Below are 20469 nucleotides of genomic sequence, written 5' to 3'. Positions count from 1 at the left end.
GCACATTATAAACTAGAGAGGGTACAATTTCTGGGGAAATTGTAGGGTGTGCTTGCTTGCGTCGGTTGCACAGGGGTCCGTTTTTGAATGACATTTTTACAACTGATTTCTGTATATTTTATATGAAAATGCATAGTTATTATTTCTAAAGATTAAATAGATTTAAAAAAAAAAATTTTGCTGCTCATTTACAACTGAAAATACGAGTGAAGTGTAGAATGAAATAGCTGTCTTCTCATTTCCCCTGCAAGAGGCAGCCTCATCGTTGAATCAAAACGAATACATTTGGCAGACCGGTGTAAAATTGACCTAATCTCTAAGACTTAAACGTCATTTTAAGTTTTTCCCTTCTCGTGATATTTTCAGGCTTGTAGCCTACTCATTGCATTCATTCATTAATAAAGAACCCCCTTTGAAGATTATTCTAGACGTTACCCGGCAGTAGAAGATGGAATCGCGATTCAAACAGTACCATCTGCTAACTGAAAATATGCCCCCCAAAACGTAAATAAACTTGACATTTATTTAGTGGAAAATCGCTCATTCATAAAAAGCTCACTGGTAGCGACCATTGTCAGTAACAACGCAAAATGCGATATAGCCCTGTGTGGAGAAGCTGCCCCGGTAAATTGTACTACTACGGTACTAGTAGACTACTGCTGTGTTCGTCTTGGTAGCGATTGCGTTGGTTGAATTGGATTTAACGTTCCGTTGTATGGTTTAGGCTGAAATTAATTATTTTCATGAACAGATTGACAACGTTTAGGCTGTGGCAATGAAGTTAAGGTTAGTAGTTACATAGACTTTTGATTTAAGTAAGGGGAGTGCCGAACATGTTCTGTCGCCGTTTGACTTCCTAAACAGCTGTGTACTGTAGATGTTTTTGTAGGGTGTCTCGCGTAAGCAACAGCGTTGCAGTGAGCAACACTGGTTTGAAACCACAGGTAATGATAATTTCACCAACAAATCGTTTACTTGTAATGTAATGTCATAATAAATCCTACAACGAAGATGTATTTGTGAGGAATGTTTATTTTAATGATTGAAAACAGATGCATCATAGACCACTGTAGTATGTGTTGCCCGGGCAACAGAGGCTAATGTCATGCTAATGCTTCAGTGAAATAGTAGACTACCGTTTCCGAAAGTAGATGTTGGGCTACTTCCTTAATAATATCAGCTAATATTGTACATTACATTTCACAATTGTGTTTCACATCACAAAGTAAAATGAGTAAATAGTTATCACCCTGGCCTCTTTGCTTGTGGCGTTTCTGCAGCTGCCTTGCAGTAAAGCTATAGTTAGCCTAGCTATCCCCCAAGTTAACAAATGCGAAACGAATGTTCTGCTACAGGTAGTCACGCGTGTTTTCGTGACGTTAGTGACGTAGTGACGTTAGTAACGTCAGTGACTATGGCTAGCAAATTAGCCACCGTTAGCTTCACTTTTCGCCACAAAAACGTAACTTGAGCCTGAACCATGCAACGGAACGCTAATCCCAATAGAAGCAACTCAATTGCTACCAAGACGAAACTTTTGACACCTAGGTTGTCTATGTAGGCCAAATATTGACTGAGTTTTAGGGGGGCAAAAATAATAATAATATATATGTGAGAGAACAAAGGTTGTGCTCTCGCCGAAGGCTTGAGCACACCCAATAATAATAATATATATGTGAGAGAACAAAGGTTGTGCTCTCGCCGAAGACTTGAGCACACCCAATAACTAGAGAGGGTACAATTTCTGGGGAAATTGTAGGGTGTGCTTGCTTGCGTCGGTTGCACAGGGGTCCGTTTTTGAATGACATTTTTACAACTGATATTTCTGTATATGTTATATAAAAATGCATACTTATTATTTATAAAGATTACATAGATTTAAAAGCATATTTTTTTTGCTGCTCATTTACAACTGAAAATACGAGTGAAGTGTAGAATGAAATAGATGTCTTCTCATTTCCCCTGCAAGAGGCAGCCTCATCGTTGAATAAAAATTAATAAATTGGGCAGACCGGTGTAAAAATTGACCTAATCTCTATGATTTAAACGTCATTTTAAGTTTTTCCCTTCTCATGATATTTTCAGGCATTTAGCCTACTCATTGCATTCATTCATTAATAAAGAACCCCCTTTGAAGATTATTCTACGACGTTACCCGGCAGTAGAAGATGGAATCGCGATTCAAACAGTACCATCTGCTAACTGAAAATATGCCCCCAAAAACGTAAATAAGCTTGACATTTATTTAGTGGAAAATCGCTCATTCATAAAAAGCTCACTGGTAGCGATCATTGTCAGTAACAACGCAAAATGCAATATAGCCCTGTGTGGAGAAGCTGCCCCGGTAAATTGTACTACTACGGTACAGTACTAGACTACTGCTGTGTTCGTCTCGGTAGCGATTGCGTTGGTTGAATTGGATTTAACGTTCCGTTGTACGGTTTAGGCTGAAATTAATTATTTTCATGAACAGATTGACAAAGTTTAGGCTGTGGCAATGAAGTTCAGGTTAGTAGTTAGATAGACTTTTGATTTAAGTAAGGGGAGTGCCGAACATGTTCTGTCGCCGTTTGACTTCCTACAGCTGTGTAGATGTTTTTGTAGTGTCTCGCGTAGGCTACAGCGTTGCAGTGATACACTGGATTGAAACCACAGGTAATGATAATTTCACTCACAAATCGTTTACTTGTAATCTAATGTCATAATAAATCCTACAACGAAAATGTATATGTGAGGAATGTTTATTTTAACGATTGAAAACAGATAACGCTACATCATAGACCACTGTAGTATGTGTTGCCCGGGCAACACAGACTAATGTCATGATGCTGTACTTCCTTAATAATATCAGCTTATACTGTACATTACACATCACAATTGTGTGTCATATCACAAAGTAAAATGAGTAAATAGTTATCACCCTGGCCTCTTTGCTTGTGGCGTTTCTGCAGCTGCCTTGCAGTAAAGCTATAGTTAGCCTAGCTATCCCCCAAGTTAACAGATGCGAAACGAATGTTCTGCCAAAGGTAGTCACGCGTGTTTTCGTGACGTTAGTGACGTAGTGACGTTAGTAACGTCAGTGACTGGCTAGCAAATTAGCCACTGTTAGATTCACTTTTCGCCACAAAAACTTAACTTCAGCCTAAACCATGCAACGGAACGTAAATTCCAATAGAACCAACTCAATCGCTACCAAGACGAAACTTTTGACACCTACTTTGTCTATGTAGGCCAAATATTGACTGAGTTTTAGGGGGGCGAAAATAAACAATAATAAATAATAATATATATGTGAGAGAACAAAGGTTGTGCTCTCGCTGAAGGCTTGAGCACACCCAATAATATATATGTGAGAGAACAAAGGTTGTGCTCTCGCCGAAGGCTTGAGCACACCCAATAATATATATGTGAGAGAACAAAGGTTGTGCTCTCGCCGAAGGCTTGAGCACACCCAATAAAAGGCATTATTATTATTATTACTCAGTTGTTATGGGGCTCACAAAATGTTGTGAGCCCAATATAGTGCCCAACCCAGTACTCCCCTATAGTCCCTATCGTAGTCCTTATCATAGTCCTCTGTAGTCCGCATCGTCCCAGGCTGCAGGTAGTCCTGCAGCCTGGGACGTATGGAGGTATGTCTTCAATGTGTGTTTCCCTGGCAACGCGCACATGAAAATACACCGCATGTATACACACACACACACAGTCTGTGCACTATGTGTATGCACTGTTTGTGTGTGTACTGTGTGAGAGAGAGAGAGAGAGAGAGAGAGAGAGAGAGAGAGAGAGAGAGAGAGAGAGAGAGAGAGAGAGAGAGAGAGAGAGAGAGAGACTCAGGAGGAGTTAGGGCGGGAGGGGAAGGGGAGGGGTACTGATCAGCCTTAAGAGTGTGTGTTGCTGTAATTACCTCAGGACTCAAAACCAAGTGGTTTATGACATGCTGTCATCTCTGTCCAGATAGAAGTGTGCTTTGATCTGAGCCTTCGGATGCCTGAGAGTATGTGTGCGCCTGAAGGGGGAAGAGTTCCAGGAGGCCAACTGGAAGGAGATCTGACATCTTACTGATGGGCAGCATATCCTCAGAGTGGTCTGGTCTGGTCTCATCTGTACTGGTCTGGTCAGTTTTGGTTTGGTCTGTAGTGGTCTGGCCTGGTCTGGTCACTTTGGGTCTGGTCTGTGCTGGTCTAGTCTGGTCTGGCCTATACTGGTCAGGTCTGTACTGGTCTGGTCTGGGCTAAACTAGGCTGGGCTAGGTTGGGCTTGTCTGGTCTGGTCTGGCTGATCTGGTCAGGTTCTCTCTGGTCTGGTCTGGTCCAGTCTGCTGTGTTTGGGCTTGATCCATGTCATATCTTGTCTAGATGCTTGTCTAGTACCAGCATCGACATAGCACAGAAGTCTGCTTTCTTGTTTCTATGTAACGCAACAGCTCAATACAGCACAAATACTGTCGTCTTTACCAGACTGTGTATCTCCAGCCCTCCCTAGACAGCTTACATCAACCCGCAAACCCACTGCAGCCACAGGCAACCCTCAAAGAGTTCCCCTTCTGGGCCCTTGTGTTTCTGTTGCAGGTGAGGCGTCAGTTATGTTCCACCAGATAAACATATTTACTGTTCTGTCTAACAGAAAATCCGGAACGGGGGCATTGTTATGACTAAGCAGAAAAAAAGTCAGTGTCTAATAGTGCTGGCTCTCTGCAAAGTAAGCAGGCTCTGTCAGGGTTCCAAAGGGACTGATCATTAAAAACACGAAGACAGTCCAGAAACATCCTGTTGAGGAGTTGCCCTGTCAGCTATAATCGGCCCAAGCCTGCGCAGTGCTGCAGAACCTTCTTACGCTGTTCATACGGTAGCTCCATACCATGACTTGATCGGGAGAGTTAGATTGTGATACAATATTTCAGGCAGTGGCCCACTGGAAGCCGAACCCCCTGATTATGTTTGTGTTTTCGTTATTTCTCTCCCCCAGTCCATTCACAATGACAACGCAGGCTAAAAACAAGAAAATCTGGTCTTTGAGTTATTTTCCTTTCTCGGTGAAGGATATAATTGAACGTTTGTGACATGCACCCACATCATAACAGTTTGGGGAAAGAAAAGGGAATCAAAACAAAAACATGTCTCCCCATTTTACAAGCAACTCAGGTTTATAGGGCTAATTTGATCTGTCTGCTGATGCAGTGCTCTCGCTGCTAGCTTCCTCCTCACCCTCTTCGTCAGACTGACAAGTCTTTTGTTGCAGGGTCCCTGAGAGGCCCATCTGGAAGTTCGGTTTATTTGTGTTTTTCTCGCCCTTTGAATCCTGCCCACCAGATTCCACCTCCCTTCCCCTGGTTTTACTGACACAGATGGAGGCTTTAAGCCTTTAACACTCGCTGGAAGAAACTGTGACAATCTCAAAAATATCCCACCAAAACATCACGTCCCGTAACCATGGTGCCAATCTTGCGAGATGGCCAAATATTCAGCAATTTATTCATCAATAACTTGTGTTTTTGCCCACTGAATATAGCTGATTTAAATAAAGATGCAGGCAGACCTGTACCTAGACAAGGATAATCGGATAGTACCCCACCCCTAGACCTAATTTAAATGATTATCGTGTTTATTTGGTTGCTTGACTTGATTTTGTTTATATTACCCCGTGCTGTCTTAATGAAATGTAATTGATTCACATCAAATAAGCCCCAGGAATGAAATTGATTATTATGTGTTCAGCATTCGTTTAACAGCCTTTTTTTCTCAAATAATTTGTAATCTTTTTCTGTGGTCATGCAGAGAAGAATGCACACGCACACATACACAAACACACACACACACACACACAGTCCTGTAATATTCCATCCTTTTTCCATTTTCCTAACACACACTCCTAGTACTGCCCAATACAACAGGATGTGACATTATTATCTGTAAATGGCATTTACTGTGGCCTCTGATAAACACCCCTCCAGCTATCTAACCTTGAATCCCTCCCAGAGTTAGCTTTTAAGGTGCCTTCGAGGTGTTTGCAAAGCACCCTGTGCTTTAGGCTTCCAGCAGAGCAAACACACATGGACACACACATACACATAAACACACACACTCATATAAACACAGACACGGACAGACACACACTCACACATACACACAAAGACACACACACACAGATATGAACACACTCACACACACTCACATACACACAAATACACACACATAGACACAGACACACACACAATAGCAGGTGCTCTCCCAGTGTTACAAACCCTGCCTTATCACGGTTTTGTTATTGTGACCTTTACCTTTGCAGCTCTGCACATACTAATCCTATTGCTGTCTCTGGCCAAAGAAATCCAATGTCCTCAGAGTGGAAGCAGAGAAGCACCAGAGTGCCCACTGGGAGAAAAGGTGTTTTACATCGATAAGAGCCTTCAACAGAATCCTTCAACACGATACCGGGAAGTAACATTGAGTAACTGTAAGACTGTATCTTAGTTTTGTTTGGGACTTTGTTTTACACAATATTACCGTGTGTGGCAGTACAGATAAATAAAGCCTTGTTCCTCTTTCCTCCTCCGAGTGGCATGAATTGAATTGTGACAGAGAGGCTGTAAGTGGGCTCTTTTAAATGTCTTCCGTTTCTCTGACGCGCCAAGATGAGTCTCCGCCGACCTTGTGCTCTTGGAAGGTTTGTGTGTCACAAATGTTCATGACGAGTTTTGCAAAAGTACCTCAGATGTTCTTTGAGATGCCAAACGGCGTGTCATCCTGATGTTAGCGCTTGTCTTTCAATGACTCAAGGTTAGAGTCAGCCTCTGTCCACTTGAGGGCAATCAGCCACAGTGACTTAATCCGAGTCTTGATTGCAGCGTCTGCAGTCTGTGATTTAAAGGGTGAGAGGGTTCGTTCCTTCAGTTCGTCCTCTTGTCCCTCTTCTGACAACTTTCTGAGGGCAGATAACAATTATAGTATTTTAAACTCTCTTTCTGACTTATATTATTCTGCTTAAATTATTCATGCTGATGTCAAGCTGTTCTGCTGTGGGTCGTCACTCGGAGACAGCTATAGACACTTCACCCAGCATAGTTTCAACCTCACTCGCTTACAACCCACAATGAATGATTCATTCCATTCAGAAGACACATATTCCCTTTAGTTGTTAGGGGTTGCCACAAATAAGTGTCATATAAGAAAAAGTGAAGATATTCATATCTCCTGTGAGGTGCATAGTATAGCTGTTGAGGAATGTTTTTTTTACTCATTGATATTCAGTTTATCCTTCATCTTCTGAGACACAATCCTATGTTGTGCAACTGTGGAGCTGGCCTTGGACAGACAACAGGCCTGTATGGGATGTGGGTGTCCTTGTTTGGGGTGTGTGTGTGTGTCCTTGTTTGGGGTGTGTGTGTTCTTGTATGGGGTGTGTGTGTGTGTTCTTGTATGGGGTGTATGTGTGTGTTCTTGTTTGGGGTGTGTGTGTGTGTTCTTGTATGGGGGTTGTTGTGGAAGAATTCTAGAGGCACTGTGTAGATTTGAACAGTCAAGAGATGGCGGTTTCAATTCAATTTATTTAGCTTGTACATTAGCATAAGATTTAACAAAGTACTTCGTGATCAGTCTAACGAAGGAGGTGCTAGCCACAGATCGTTCGCAAGAGTGATGAAGAACAATCATAAACGCTACCTTATATAAACTTTAGATCAAATGGCATTCTATAAGGTCAATCCATCAATGTAGCAAACTCTGTGATTGGCTAACTCAACTTAGTGACAGTTTGAAACAATACATCTCCATACCAATTGTCCCACAGTTCTTTGATGTGGCATCTCTCCCCAAGTCAGTAGATACTAAAGTCACAGAAGTTGATCAGTCAAATGGTCAACTGTCCTTTGTGTGGACATCTTCAAACAAGTATTTAATTAACACCACCCATGCAACAGGAAGGGTCAGAGCAGCATGATCAGTTCCCAGCTATCTCTTCCTCCCCAGGTGACAAGAACTCTCCCAGGTCACCCAGACTTCCCGTCCCTAGACTTCACGTCTCCTAGTTAGGTGTTATAAAACTACAAATGGCATCTCTACCAAATGAGTTGAATCAACTTTCACTGTATCAAGCTTCTTAACCAACTTTAGACTTCCCTTAAAACACATTCCTCATATATAAAACACACACATTATAATCTCCCTCCTCTTCCCTCCTCTCCCTATTCTCCCTCCTCTCCCTCCTCACCCTCCTCTCCCTCCTCTCCCTCCTCTCCCTCCTCTCCATCCTCTTCCCTCCTCTCCCTATTCTCCCTCCTCCCTATTCTCCCTCCTCTCCCTCCTCTTCCCTCCTCTCCCTCCTCTCCCTCCTCTTCCCTCCTCTCCCTCCTCTCCCTCCTCTTCCCTCCTCTCCCTCCTCTCCCTCCTCTCCCTCCTCTCCCTCCTCTCTCTCCTCTCCCTATTCTCCCTCCTCTCCCTCCTCTTCCCTCCTCTCCCTCCTCTTCCCTCCTCTCCCTATTCTCCCTCCTCTTCCCTCCTCTTCCCTCCTCTCCCTATTCTCCCTCCTCTCCCTCCTCTTCCCTCCTCTCCCTATTCTCCCTCCTCTCCCTCCTCAGCCTCCTCACCCTCCTCTTCCCTCCTCTCCCTATTCTCCCTCCTCTCCCTCCTCTTCCCTCCTCTCCCTCCTCTTCCCTCCTCTCCCTCCTATTCCCTCCTCTCCCTATTCTCCCTCCTCTCCCTCCTCTTCCCTCCTCTCCCTCCTCTCCCTCCTCTTCCCTCCTCTCCCTCCTCTTCCCTCCTCTCCCTATTCTCCCTCTTCTCCCTCCTCTTCCCTCCTCTTCCCTCCTCTCCCTCCTCTCCCTCCTCTTCCCTCCTCTCCCTCCTCTCCATCCTCTTCCCTCCTCTTCCCTTCCCTCCTCTCCCTCCTCTCCCTCCTCTCCATCCTCTTCCCTCCTCTTCCCTTCCCTCCTCTCCCTCCTCACCCTCCTCACCCTCCTCTCCCTCCTCACCCTCCTCTCCGTCCTCTCCCTCCTCTTCCCTCCTCTCCCTCCTCTCCCTCCTCTTCCCTCCTCTCCCTCCTCTTCCCTCCTCTCCCTCCTATTCCCTCCTCTCCCTATTCTCCCTCCTCTCCCTCCTCTTCCCTCCTCTTCCCTCCTCTCCCTCCTCTTCCCTCCTCTCCCTCCTCTCCCTCTTCTTCCCTCCTCTCCCTATTCTCCCTCCTCTTCCTCCTCTTCCCCCCTCTCCCTATTCTCCCTCCTCTTCCCTCCTCTCCCTCCTCTCCATCCTGTTCCCTCCTCTCCCTCCTCTCCATCCTCTTCCCTCCTCTTCCCTTCCCTCCTCTCCCTCCTCTCCCTCCTCTCCATCCTCTTCCCTTCCCTCCTCTCCCTCCTCTCCCTCCTCTCCCTCCTCTCCCTCCTCTTCCCTCCTCTCCCTCCTCTCCCTCCTCTTCCCTCCTCTCCCTCCTCTCCCTCCTCTCCCTCCTCTTCCCTCCTCTCCATCCTCTTCCCTCCTCTTCCCTTCCCTCCTCTCGCTCATCTTCCCCCTAGCAACAGTGTTTCAGTGTTTAACGTAACTTTGTGGAAGCATGTTTCGACCTATCTCTGTCGTTCTCTTGATGTGTCACAGGCTTCCTTTGGGTCTCAGTTGCTAAACTGTGTCTCTCCGGGCTTTTATGATTTATATAGTATATAGAAATAGAAACAAAGACCAAAACAACAGTAGATGGTCCTGGAATGGAGCAGAACATGATCCACAACATGGCTTCATGTCTCGTGTCGAAATATACATTTGTACCACACTGTTCTTTTCTGTAAAAAGCAGATCATCTCCTGGTGAGAACAGGCCAGCTGCTGAGAGCCGTGCAGTGGACGGACAGCAGTCCAGTAAACAGTGTGTTTCAGTCCAGCCGAGATGTGCTAATCCCTCCAGAGATGAAGCAGGGCTGGGCTCCTAGCTGCTGTTAGCAGGGCAGCTAGGAGGCAGGCATAGGCCACCATGGTGCACACTGAAGAAAAGGTTTTATCCCTCACTTTTATTCAAATTGCAGGACTTGTAACCTTCATACGTTTTGGATCTCAAGGACATGGTTGAAATGCAGTTGAATACCACACCACACTACCCTAAACCCCCCCAGCCTCCCCCAGCCCCCCTCCCCCAGCCTCCCCAGCCACCCCAGCCTCATCCCCCCAACCTCCCCAGCCTCCCCAGTCTCCTCCCTTCAACCCCTCCAGCCTGCCCCAGCCTCCCTCAGCCTCATCCCCCCAACCTCCCCAGCCTCCCCAGCCTCCTCCCTTCAACCCCTCCAGCCTCCCCAGCCTCTCCCAGCCTCCTCCTCCAGCCTCCTCCCCCAGCCACCCCAGCCTCCTCCCTTCACTCCCTCCAGCCTCCCCAAGCCTCCCTTAGCCTCCTCCCCCAGACTGCCCTATCCTCCCCAGCCTCCTCTGCCTCCCGAGACTACCCCAGCCTCCCCCCCAGACTACCCCAGACTACCCCAGCCTCCCCCCCAGACTACCCCTGCCTCCTCAGCCTGCTAGAAGGGAAGGATGGATGGGAGGGAGTAAAGAAACAGGGAAAGAAAGAAAGAAAGAGAAAGAAAGAAAGAAAGAAAGAAAGAGAAAGAGCACACAAAGAATGAAGGGAGGGAGGTGGGTGGAGGTAGTTTTCCCAGCCTGCTCCCCAGGGTTCAGGGATCTCTGTCTGGGACACACCCAGTGCTGCCTCTGCCCGGCTTGTGTGTGCTGTACACGTCTCTCTCTCAGACTGACAGCTTCTCTTTCTGCTAACACGCTGCCTCCCCTTCCCCCTCCTCCCTCCCTCCCTCCCTCCCTCCCTCTCTCTCCCCCTTCCTCCCCCTCTCTCTCCCCCTTCCTCCCTCCCTCCATCCCTCCTTCTCTCTCCCCCTTCCTCCCTCCCTCCCTCCCTACCTCCCTCCCACCCTCTCTCTCCCCCTCCCTCTCTCTCTCCCTCCCTCCCTCTCCCCTTCCCCCTTTCTTTGCCTTCTAGGGGTAGTCCTGGGCTGCAGACCCTTCAAGCACAGTGGCTAATTCATTTATATATGTTAAAGTTGGGCTCATACTGCAACTTGTTTAACTATTCTGCCTTGGCTGAAGAATGCTGTTCTCCGGTTGTCAATTCTTACACATCATTTATTTTCTTTGTATATTGTGTTGATAATGTCGTAAACTTTGCCTCAAAAGAACATTCCCTCATGCCAAATTGAATCAAAGTCTATGAAACAGGCAAATACTTTGTTTGGTGTCTTTTGATTAAGGCGTCAAGGGTATAAATGTACAAATGTTGTTCTGTATTTAGGGAGGAATCCAATTTGACTTTTGCTTGAGGTTTTATGTTAAATGAGAAAGGTCAGTATTCTGGCATTAATAATGCCACAGAATATTTTTCAATGTTGATACTTATACAGATGGCTCTATAATTAGTGGTATTGAGCCAGTCTCCATGTTAAAATATTTGTGTAATAATGCCTTGGTTCCAAATTTCGGGGAGGTATCCCCCACTCATTACCAGATTGGGAGGTATCCCCCACTCATTACCAGATTGAATAGCTTTAGAATAACCTCTCTTAGCTTTAGGCTGCTGTGTTTGAGCATTTCAGTTTGTCTATTGTCTGGTCCACATGCTTTATCTGTTTCAAGGGCCTTTATTCTGTTATTTAGTTCTGAAATAGTAATGGGGTAGTCCAATTCATTTTGATTTGTACTGTTGATTCAAGGTTTTCAAATTGTTTTATTATGAATGTTTGGTTAGAGTTTAGTTCTTTTTTTTGAGGATTATAAAGATTTTTTCTCTCTGTCTCTCTAATTTCTCTGTTTCTTTTAGGGAAGCGTCTCTCTCTCTGGAACACATCTCTCTCTCTCTCTCTCTCTCTCTCTCTCTCTCTCTCTCTCTCTCTCTCTCTCTCTCTCTCTCTCTCTCTCTCTCTCTCTCTCTCTCTCTCTCTCTCTCTCTCTCTCTCTCTCTCTCTCTCTCTCTCTCTCTCTCTCTCTCTGTCTCTGTCTCTCTCTCTCTCAATTCAATTCAATTCAATTGGCTTTATTAGCATTAAGAAACAAATGTTCATATTGCCAAAGCAACGGTGGAGCCACAGAAACAGTATTCATACCATTACTATGGACGTCGGTATGCTCTCTGGAACACATCTCTCTCTCTCTCTGGGACACATCTCTCTCTCTCTCTCTGAGACACATCTCTCTCTCTCTCTCTCTCTGGGACACATCTCTCTCTGTCTCTCTGGGACACATCTCTCTCTCTCTGGAACACATCTCTCTCTCTCTCTCTCTCTCTCTGGAACACATCTCTCTCTCTCTCTGGAACACATCTCTCTCTCTCTGGAACACATCTCTCTCTCTGGAACACATCTCTCGCTCTCTGGAACACATCTCTCTCTCTCTCTCTCTCTCTCTGGAACACATCTCTCTCTCTCTCTCTGGAACACATCTCTCTCTCTCTCTCTCTCTGGAACACATCTCTCTCTCTCTGGAACACATCTCTCTCTCTCTCTCTGGAACACATCTCTCTCTCTCTCTGGAACACATCTCTCTCTCTCTGGAACACATCTCTCTCTCTCTCTCTGGAACACATCTCTCTCTCTCTCTGGAACACATCTCTCTCTCTCTCTGGAACACATCTTTCTCTCGCCCTGTGCTTCAGTCTCCTTAAGACACAAGAGGACAATGAGGCTTACAGCCCCAGGGAAGAGGCCTCAGATCACATTAAGACTTTCACCACCTGTGTAAAAGAGTTGGAATGGATTTGTTGGAGAATCAGCTTGATTATACTCTAAAGAAGCCCCTCCCCCTTCCCCCTCCCCTATTCCCTCCCCCTCTTCTTCCTCTCGTCCTATCGGGGCCGGGAGGGCGGAGGAGAGAGTGAAGCAGCGGGGTCGCTGTGAAAACATTTAGAAGAATCAATGCAATCTAGTTGAGAAAGCCTGTCTGGTCCTGCTCCAGGACTCAGTCACGGGGCTTATGTGTGAAAAGTAATTTTCTCCTGCGTCCTCACATCTGCGCTTTCTTAGAAGCGTGACCAGGACAGACTGGCCTCTGCCCTCTCGCTCGCCACTCTCGCTGCACTGGTGGACGTGTGCGGTCTGGAGTGACTGGTGCAGAGAAATTGTTCAGTTTGATTGTTAAATTTGATCAATCTTTTGTTTTCAGTCAGAAATATCTACCTCTTACTCCAGTCCAGGACTCTCACACAAGCACATTGGTCACAGTTCTCTGCGGCAACACTCATCATAGTCTTCATCATGTGCTCCCCAAAAATACCCTCCGCCCGCAAATCCTTCGTCGTTGCAAAAGATGAACTATTTTCAATCGTAAAAAATGCCCCAGTGCTTAATTGCTGCATTAGCAACACGCTAGCTGTAATATCTGCAGGCGTGTGACTGCCAAGGCTGTGGGGGGCGACTTGCATCATTTCAAACCTCATTTAACACTGAACCATGCCCCCTTCTAAAGCCCAAATTGCCCACCGCAGAGCTGCAGAGAGGCTCCAGACATTCATTAGCTTAATGAAAACAGGCCACTCTCCTGCAGCCTCACGGCAAGCGCCCTCGCACCGTAGCAGCCTGGACCATCTGCTCCAGGGCTCCCTTCCAGCTGGAGGAGACTCCTGTCAGAGGGACTGGAGGAGAGGCAAGGCACGAGGGAGGGAGGGAAGGAGGGAGGGAAGGAGGGAAGGAGGGAGGGAGGGAGGGAGGGAGGGAGGGAAGGAGAGAAGGAGAATACAAAGAAAGAAAGACAAAACAGAAAGGTGGTGACGTCTTGTTGCTATTGAACACCTCTGCATGCTCCCTGAGAGCTGTGATGATGGAGTGTTGGTTCACCATGTCAGGGTCTCCTGGTGTGCTGGGGGCTAGCTGCTGAGCTGGGCTGGCAGCAAGCTAAGGCTGCATGGTAACAAGGTTATCAGCATTTGAATGGTGGTCGGGCAACTGCAGTTGACCAACTGCTTCACTCTGGAGGTGGCCCATTATCAGGCAGCACCAAACGAAACATTTGAAGGTCAAGTAATTAATTTCAAAAACATTAGTGCCTCGGTCCAGGAATTTCAACAGCGGATGACCTTTCCTGCCGATTCTATTTGGCTGCTCGTGGAATTATCAATTACTTTAGATAATTTGCAGTACCCCGACTGTGCATGTTGGCTTGCTGTGTTTGGTAATCTTGTATCCTTCCCCCCTCAAGGATGATACTACCGATCTTGCAGTCCTTCAGCCAGTGGACTGTGATCACTGAGCCCAGGGTCAGAGTAGATGATGGTCATCACCCCCGGCCCCTGTAACGAAGATTGCAGTGCAGGCGGGGCAGGCGGGCCCCCCGCCTGTGAGGGAGCGTTTTATGAGCGCCCAGCAGGGCCACGGTGAGGGAGGGGTCACCAGGCCTGCACCCCAGGCCCTGCCGCTCTCACTCCATCTTCTGGATGGTATTACTTGATTTCACATTGGGGGGGCAGAAACTCATTATTTCTGGCTTCATCCCGGGTCTGACCTCTGGAATGTTCCGGGGGAACGTTATTGGCTTGTGTGCAGGCATTGTGCTTCCTCTCTCCCAGTATCATTGATGACCCTGAGCATCAATAAGACTCATGGCTGGCCCGGAGCAGGATGGGCTGGGATGATGAGAGAGGAGCCTGCAGGATTGTTCCTACATTCGGAGGTCCATTCACCTTCTTAATGTACAGCACAGCACACAGGGCTCGGTCGTATTGATCTGCTACACAGGGCTTCCACCCAAGTTTCCCACCTCCTGCCTTCCCCCATCATTAGTGCTAGGAGCTATCGAAAGGGATTGTTTGTTGGACATCGATCATTCATATCAAACAGTAATCTTTCTAACTCTCATGATCTCATTCTCGTTTTCTTCGATATGTTGTGATTTCTACGTTCTCTTATAACGGGGGGTTCACGGAGGGAGGTCAGGGTGGAAATGTGTTGGTAAAGCTTTCTTCTCTTCCTTCCTTCCTTCCCAGTTTAATTTTGTTGGGAAGCTCCTCGGGCCGAGAGGGAACTCGATGAAGAGGTTGCAGGAGGACACAGGAGCCAAGATGTCGATTCTAGGGAAGGGCTCCATGAGAGACAAAGACAAGGTGATGTGCACTTTTGTGTGTTTTCGTTGATCCTTTTGTCACTTTTTGCCAGCTTAATACTTAACCGAACTGAGAGAAAAGTCTGAGTTTCAACAGCACACTCCAGGCACATTATCATAACTATTGAACAGAAAACGTTTTACACTCTCAAAAATTGACACAGCAATAACTCAATAAATAAAACAACTATTCAGTCAGGCTAAACATTTCCAGATGCCGCGAATGATTTCTCAGCCTGGGGCAGAAACAGCATAGGCCTACTGTAATATGATCTGTTCACTGCAATATAGCAATGTTGTCTTCCTTGTAGGAAAACCTCAGAGGATAGAATGTCTTTTCTTAGCCTTAAACTGAACATTTGCCCGTTAGAAGCACTAAGAGTGGCTGTCGAAACTTGACTATTCACAAACAATGGTTAGTATGCTGTCAGGTGTGTGTGGAGGCACTGGAAAAAGAGAGTTCTTGAATGGTGTTTAGCAGACCTTGAAAGTTCTTGAAAGGGTTGATACGCAACCAGAATTACCTGGAGTCTGTCTCGTGGTGCATCGCACCTTGTTTCAGTCTTGCTCTCCTGTACATTCAAGCCCCAAGCAAGGATTTGGAATGAGTAAAGAGTCGTCCTTACATCCATCCAAACCCATAACATGCTCCTGCTGAACAGAGCAGGTGAAAGTCTGGGCCCTGGCTTGTACAGTGTGTTGGTAGGTTGCCTGCCCTGTGGCCATGTTGGCTGTGACAGGCCTGTGCTACAGAAAGCGTCCCAGGTAGCCTGTAAGAGAGACCTGCATAGAGTGCAGACTGGGTCCAGGCCATTCATTCTCCTGTCTGGAGGTCCCCTGGCAGCAAGCTTTTCAGAGGCAAGACACAGGATCAGCCAGGCCCAGGGAGAGAGCACTGCGGCTGGGCTGCATGACGCTGGTGGTCTGGGTGATTCCTGGAGCTCCTGAGGATACAACAGTACTGTTGTAGTTGTGACTGTGACACGGCTGTGACATGGCTGGACGACAGCTGTAAGCCTCAGCTCTATGTGAACACCAATCAGTGCAGCTCAGTGGTAGAGCACCTGAAGATGGAGAGGTTGCTGGTTCGAATCCCCGCCTGCTATGGATAGCATTGACCAAAGAATACTTTTTGGTTATTATTCTGACAAACGATCCGCAGACTGACCAGCCAGGAGAGGAGGTGTGAATGTGAAGCTGACCAGTCATGGTTGCCCACAGGATCAGGTCCCTGAGACATCCCGATTGTGGGAAGAACAAGGAAAAGAGTCAGGTTTCTTCAGTTTAGACATGACAACATTCACCTTCAGCTGTCTAGCTGTCTCTGCCATGTGTCCCAGACAATTGTATGTGATATCTGATTTAATTATGGAGGAAGCTGTTGTATGTTTTTGCATAAATTATACCTCAAAGTAAATCAATTACTACTGTAGGTGCGACTCATAGCAGCTATATAGCCAAAGGTGAAAAACCAGTAACCAAAGGTGAATATCCAAAAAATCATACATGTTTACATGAATAATTAGCTGTGAGGTTTTCAAATGATACCACAGCATTACGTTGAAAACTTTGTACAAATCCATCAGGATTTATTTGGCAATATATCTACACGTGTGCACGGCTGTGAAATGTGCAATGTAAGTCAGCTTGTCCGTCTTTAAAACAGCCTCAAACTAACCTTCATTCGTTGAATTGTTCACAGACAGAACTCATTACTGATCTAACAACTTCTGCAGAGTTTGTCATATTCATTAATTAATTGGATGAAGCCAATGTTGTACTAGCACACCCTGCCCCTCATGCTACATAACGCTGGGCTTTGGCTCCTGTGGTTTCTCTGAGTGCCATGGGACCCATCAGTGTGAAATTGTTCAATTTTTCCTAGCCTTACTCTCTCACTCTCTCTCTCTCACTCTCTCTCACTCTCTCACTCTCTCACTATCTCACTCTCTCTCTCTCTCTCACTCTCTCTCTCACTCTCTCTCTCTCACTCTCTCACTCTCTCTCACTCTCTCTCACTATCTCACTCTCTCTCTCACTCTCTCTCCCTCACTCTCTCTCTCACTCACTCTCTCTCTCTCTCCCTCACTCTCTCTCTCTCACTCTCTCTCTCTCTCTCTCTCTCTCTCTCACTCTCTCTCCCTCACTCTCTCTCTCCCTCTCTCTCTCTCTCTCTCTCCCTCACTCTCTCTCTCTCTCTCTCTCTCTCCAAACAGGCTGCATAATTTAGGTTTGAGGTCTCGGGGAACCGTTTTCAAACGTTTCTCCCAGACACTCTTTTGAAGAGCCCTAAATATGAGCTCTCTTGTGTGGGGGTCATCTCCTCCTGTTGCAGGACACACAATTAAAACTCAAGTGACTGAATGGAGACGACTTTCTAGGATGTCCTAAATACATGAAAATGCAAACTTATTTTCTGTACAAATAACAAATATAAAGCCAGCTACGACTCCCCTGGGAGGAAGCCTGTGTCATGTGGCACTTGAGTGGTTTCAACCGGAGAAACTAGGGCAAGCAACATTGTAAAGGATAACTTGAGACAAAGAGAGACTTTGGATGCGAGCAGGGAACCGCAGAGGCACCGTTGTACTAGATAAGGCTGGAGCACAAGCGAAGGCACTGGTGTGACGCTCGCTAAATAACTAGAATATGGTACTGTATCTTTCTCACACAATTAATCCGGAAGTCGGTACGACCGGCTCCACCATGTGTGTGGAATAATAGCACAATTGAGTAAGGGGTGTAGTGGGTTTAATATTTGACAAACAACCAAAGCTAATCCTCTATGGTTTAAAGGAAGAGGAGAAATTGAACAGTGTCTTAACTTTAACCAAATAATGCCAATACCAATATAATTACAGTTATTTAACTCTATGGGTTAAATCAGAGCAAGAATGTTCAAGAGTAAGGTTAATTTAAAATCTACATTTAATAGCATTGCAAATTAATGAAATCAATTACAAGGCAAACATGTTACAAATTGAAGGTTTAAAATGTTACCTACTCTACCTTGATTATTGTTAATCAGAGAGAAAGCAAGAGGTGAGGAAGGAGGAGTAGGACAAGCCAGAGCTGAGGAGAAGGTCTCAGGAGATCAAGAATCCACAGAACAATGCTTCACAATTACCTTTATACCCAAGAACAACCAATCAGACCACATCTTGACCCTTACTTATCAACATATGACTAGCAATGCGACAGTAAGTTACACAATGAGGTGTGAGACCCATCAAGCAGAGACTCCGTCCAGCAACTCCAGATTTTTGCATATGAGAGGAGGGGGCAGGGTGTCACCCAGCCGTACAGTGGCTAGTGCCTCTAACCAATCAGTTGTCAAACAGTTCTCAATGCCGGGTTGTGTGTGAACAAATTTGAGTAGGCTAAATATGTAGAGATCTAAGACCTAAATTCAAAAGGCTGATAAGGAAGTTTGCCATCGTAGAGTGCATGACATATCCTGTAGCATGATGACCCAGGCCATCCACAGCATCACCCTGGTTAGTTACTGCATGCTGTCTCAGAGGGAGACTATACCCTGTAGCATGATGACCCAGGCCATCCACAGCATCACCCTGGTTAGTTATGAATTTCATAATAAAAAAGAATCCTGTACTAAGCCAGGGTAACACAGTAGACATGACAGTTAGCCTCTTCTACAAACAAGCTGGACATTTATGCAATAGAAGCCCTTGCGATTGATATGGCATATTGCTCTATAAATACATATACCTTTATAAATACATGTTCTTGGTTGACTGTCTGGTGGCCTGAATTTTAAATTGTTTTGGAAAGAAAATACAATAGCTGATGAAGAGTAATGTTTGTAGGGGCAGCAGTACTTCTCTAACGTGCTGCTCTTCATCTAGGCAAGTCTTCCCAACACACCCTAACATTTTGACGGCCACGTCGTGGCCCTTTTTGCGGAATCTACGCAAACGCGCCTCAGGTGACATGAACTGACATGAACGATAACAAATGCTGCCATGTAGACAGCTGCAGTAGCCTGGCATCAACATTTCCCGTCTGTGTTGTAACTTGGTTCAGACTACTACTGTAGGTGTCCGTACTGTGTGTGTGGAGGTTTGTTCATGTCTGTCGGGGCTGACTGCAGACACTGTCCGAAGCACGCTATAGATGTGAAACTGATGAATTGGTTCAGAGGGTTCCCTAGTTTGTGATGTTAGTTGTGTTGTATTCAACTGTGTGGAGCTGAGTTTGACCTACACTACTACTCCATTGTAGAGCTGCACATCTAAATATGCACTTGCATTTTGCGGAACAGAAGAAGTACTCTGTTACTGTCGTTTGCTGGCGACGGTCATTCCCTTCAAAGTTGCATCCTCCCGAAATGTATCCACAGAAACAAAAAACATTGTTATTTTGTCACCTTTAGGAAATGGTATTGGTGTACTGGGATTAAACCACTTTCGTTTCATTCATTCTTTTCTTCACAAACATCTTAATAGGCAGCCCCGGCTTTTAGAACAAACCATAGAGTGTTGCTAACCGAACGGTGTAAAAGGAAAGTTTCACAAGCGAATAAATGTCATCCAAGCTATCAAGGCTATGGTTCTCTCTTTCTTTCAGGAAGCACAAGAGGTAGAAAAACGCTTTTAAATGGTTTGTCATCTTCAACAGTTCAAGTCATGTCAAAAGGAACATTGTTCTCATTTCATTCACAACGTCTTTTGACATAAGAGTCACAAATTGGAACATCTCTGATGATGTCTCTGAACGACTCTTTTAAAGAAATTTGCACAAGGCCAGGCTATTATTAAACCAAATCATAGGATTTAGTCTGTGCCCAGCAGCACATCTCCAGACAAGTTCTAGGAATGTTGTGATTTGTAAAAGTTCCTCATCAGCCCAATCCAGATATCTAACAAGGCGTCCTAAGTCATGAGTCTGGGAATCAAGAGGTGTTTTATCTGCTTGTCAAGATGTGACAGAGAAGAGGAGGTTGTCATTGATCAAGTCTCTGTAAGAACCCACCAACACCAAAGCCTCTCAACTCTTTCTCTGCATGCCAGAGAGCCCAAGCTAATCAACACGAGAAGGTAACTGAGGCGAGCGTAATTACCGGCTTTTTGAAGAACTGTTCAGACAGTTCAGAGGATGACCTTCAGCAATCACAGAACTCTCTGGAAGGTCACTGGTGCTTCTGAGTGGGCTGAGCCAATAAGGGAGCTCTCTGGGAGATGATTGGATGTTTACAATGAGATTAGCCAATCAAGAAGCTCTTCTACATGTGACTGGAGTGGGACGAGCCAATCCGGGAGCTTTCTTAAATGTGATCGGTGTTTCAGACTCGGTCAGGTTGGGATTTAGTAATAGATTGAATGTTTCTTAAGGTAAATTTCCCAGAAACCAGAAAGCACTAGTCCAGAGCGGCCTCGTCAGGACTG

At 45.8% G+C, this 20469-nt stretch overlaps 1 protein-coding gene across 1 annotated transcript in view; it reads left to right on the top strand.

The window, feature by feature from the left end:
* khdrbs2 (KH domain containing, RNA binding, signal transduction associated 2) overlaps positions 1 to 20469 on the top strand; it is a 68870-nt gene that overhangs the window by 16785 nt on the left and 31616 nt on the right. Inside the window, exon 3 of the mRNA XM_062462998.1 lies at positions 14949 to 15065. Within this exon, the coding sequence (XP_062318982.1) occupies positions 14949 to 15065 (117 nt within the window). The remainder of the gene's footprint in view (positions 1 to 14948; positions 15066 to 20469) is intronic.

This window comes from Osmerus eperlanus, chromosome 6 (assembly GCF_963692335.1).
Source record: "Osmerus eperlanus chromosome 6, fOsmEpe2.1, whole genome shotgun sequence".
In the NCBI taxonomy this organism is placed as follows: Eukaryota; Metazoa; Chordata; class Actinopteri; order Osmeriformes; family Osmeridae; genus Osmerus; species Osmerus eperlanus.
This window is presented reverse-complemented; position numbering and strand designations above follow the sequence as displayed.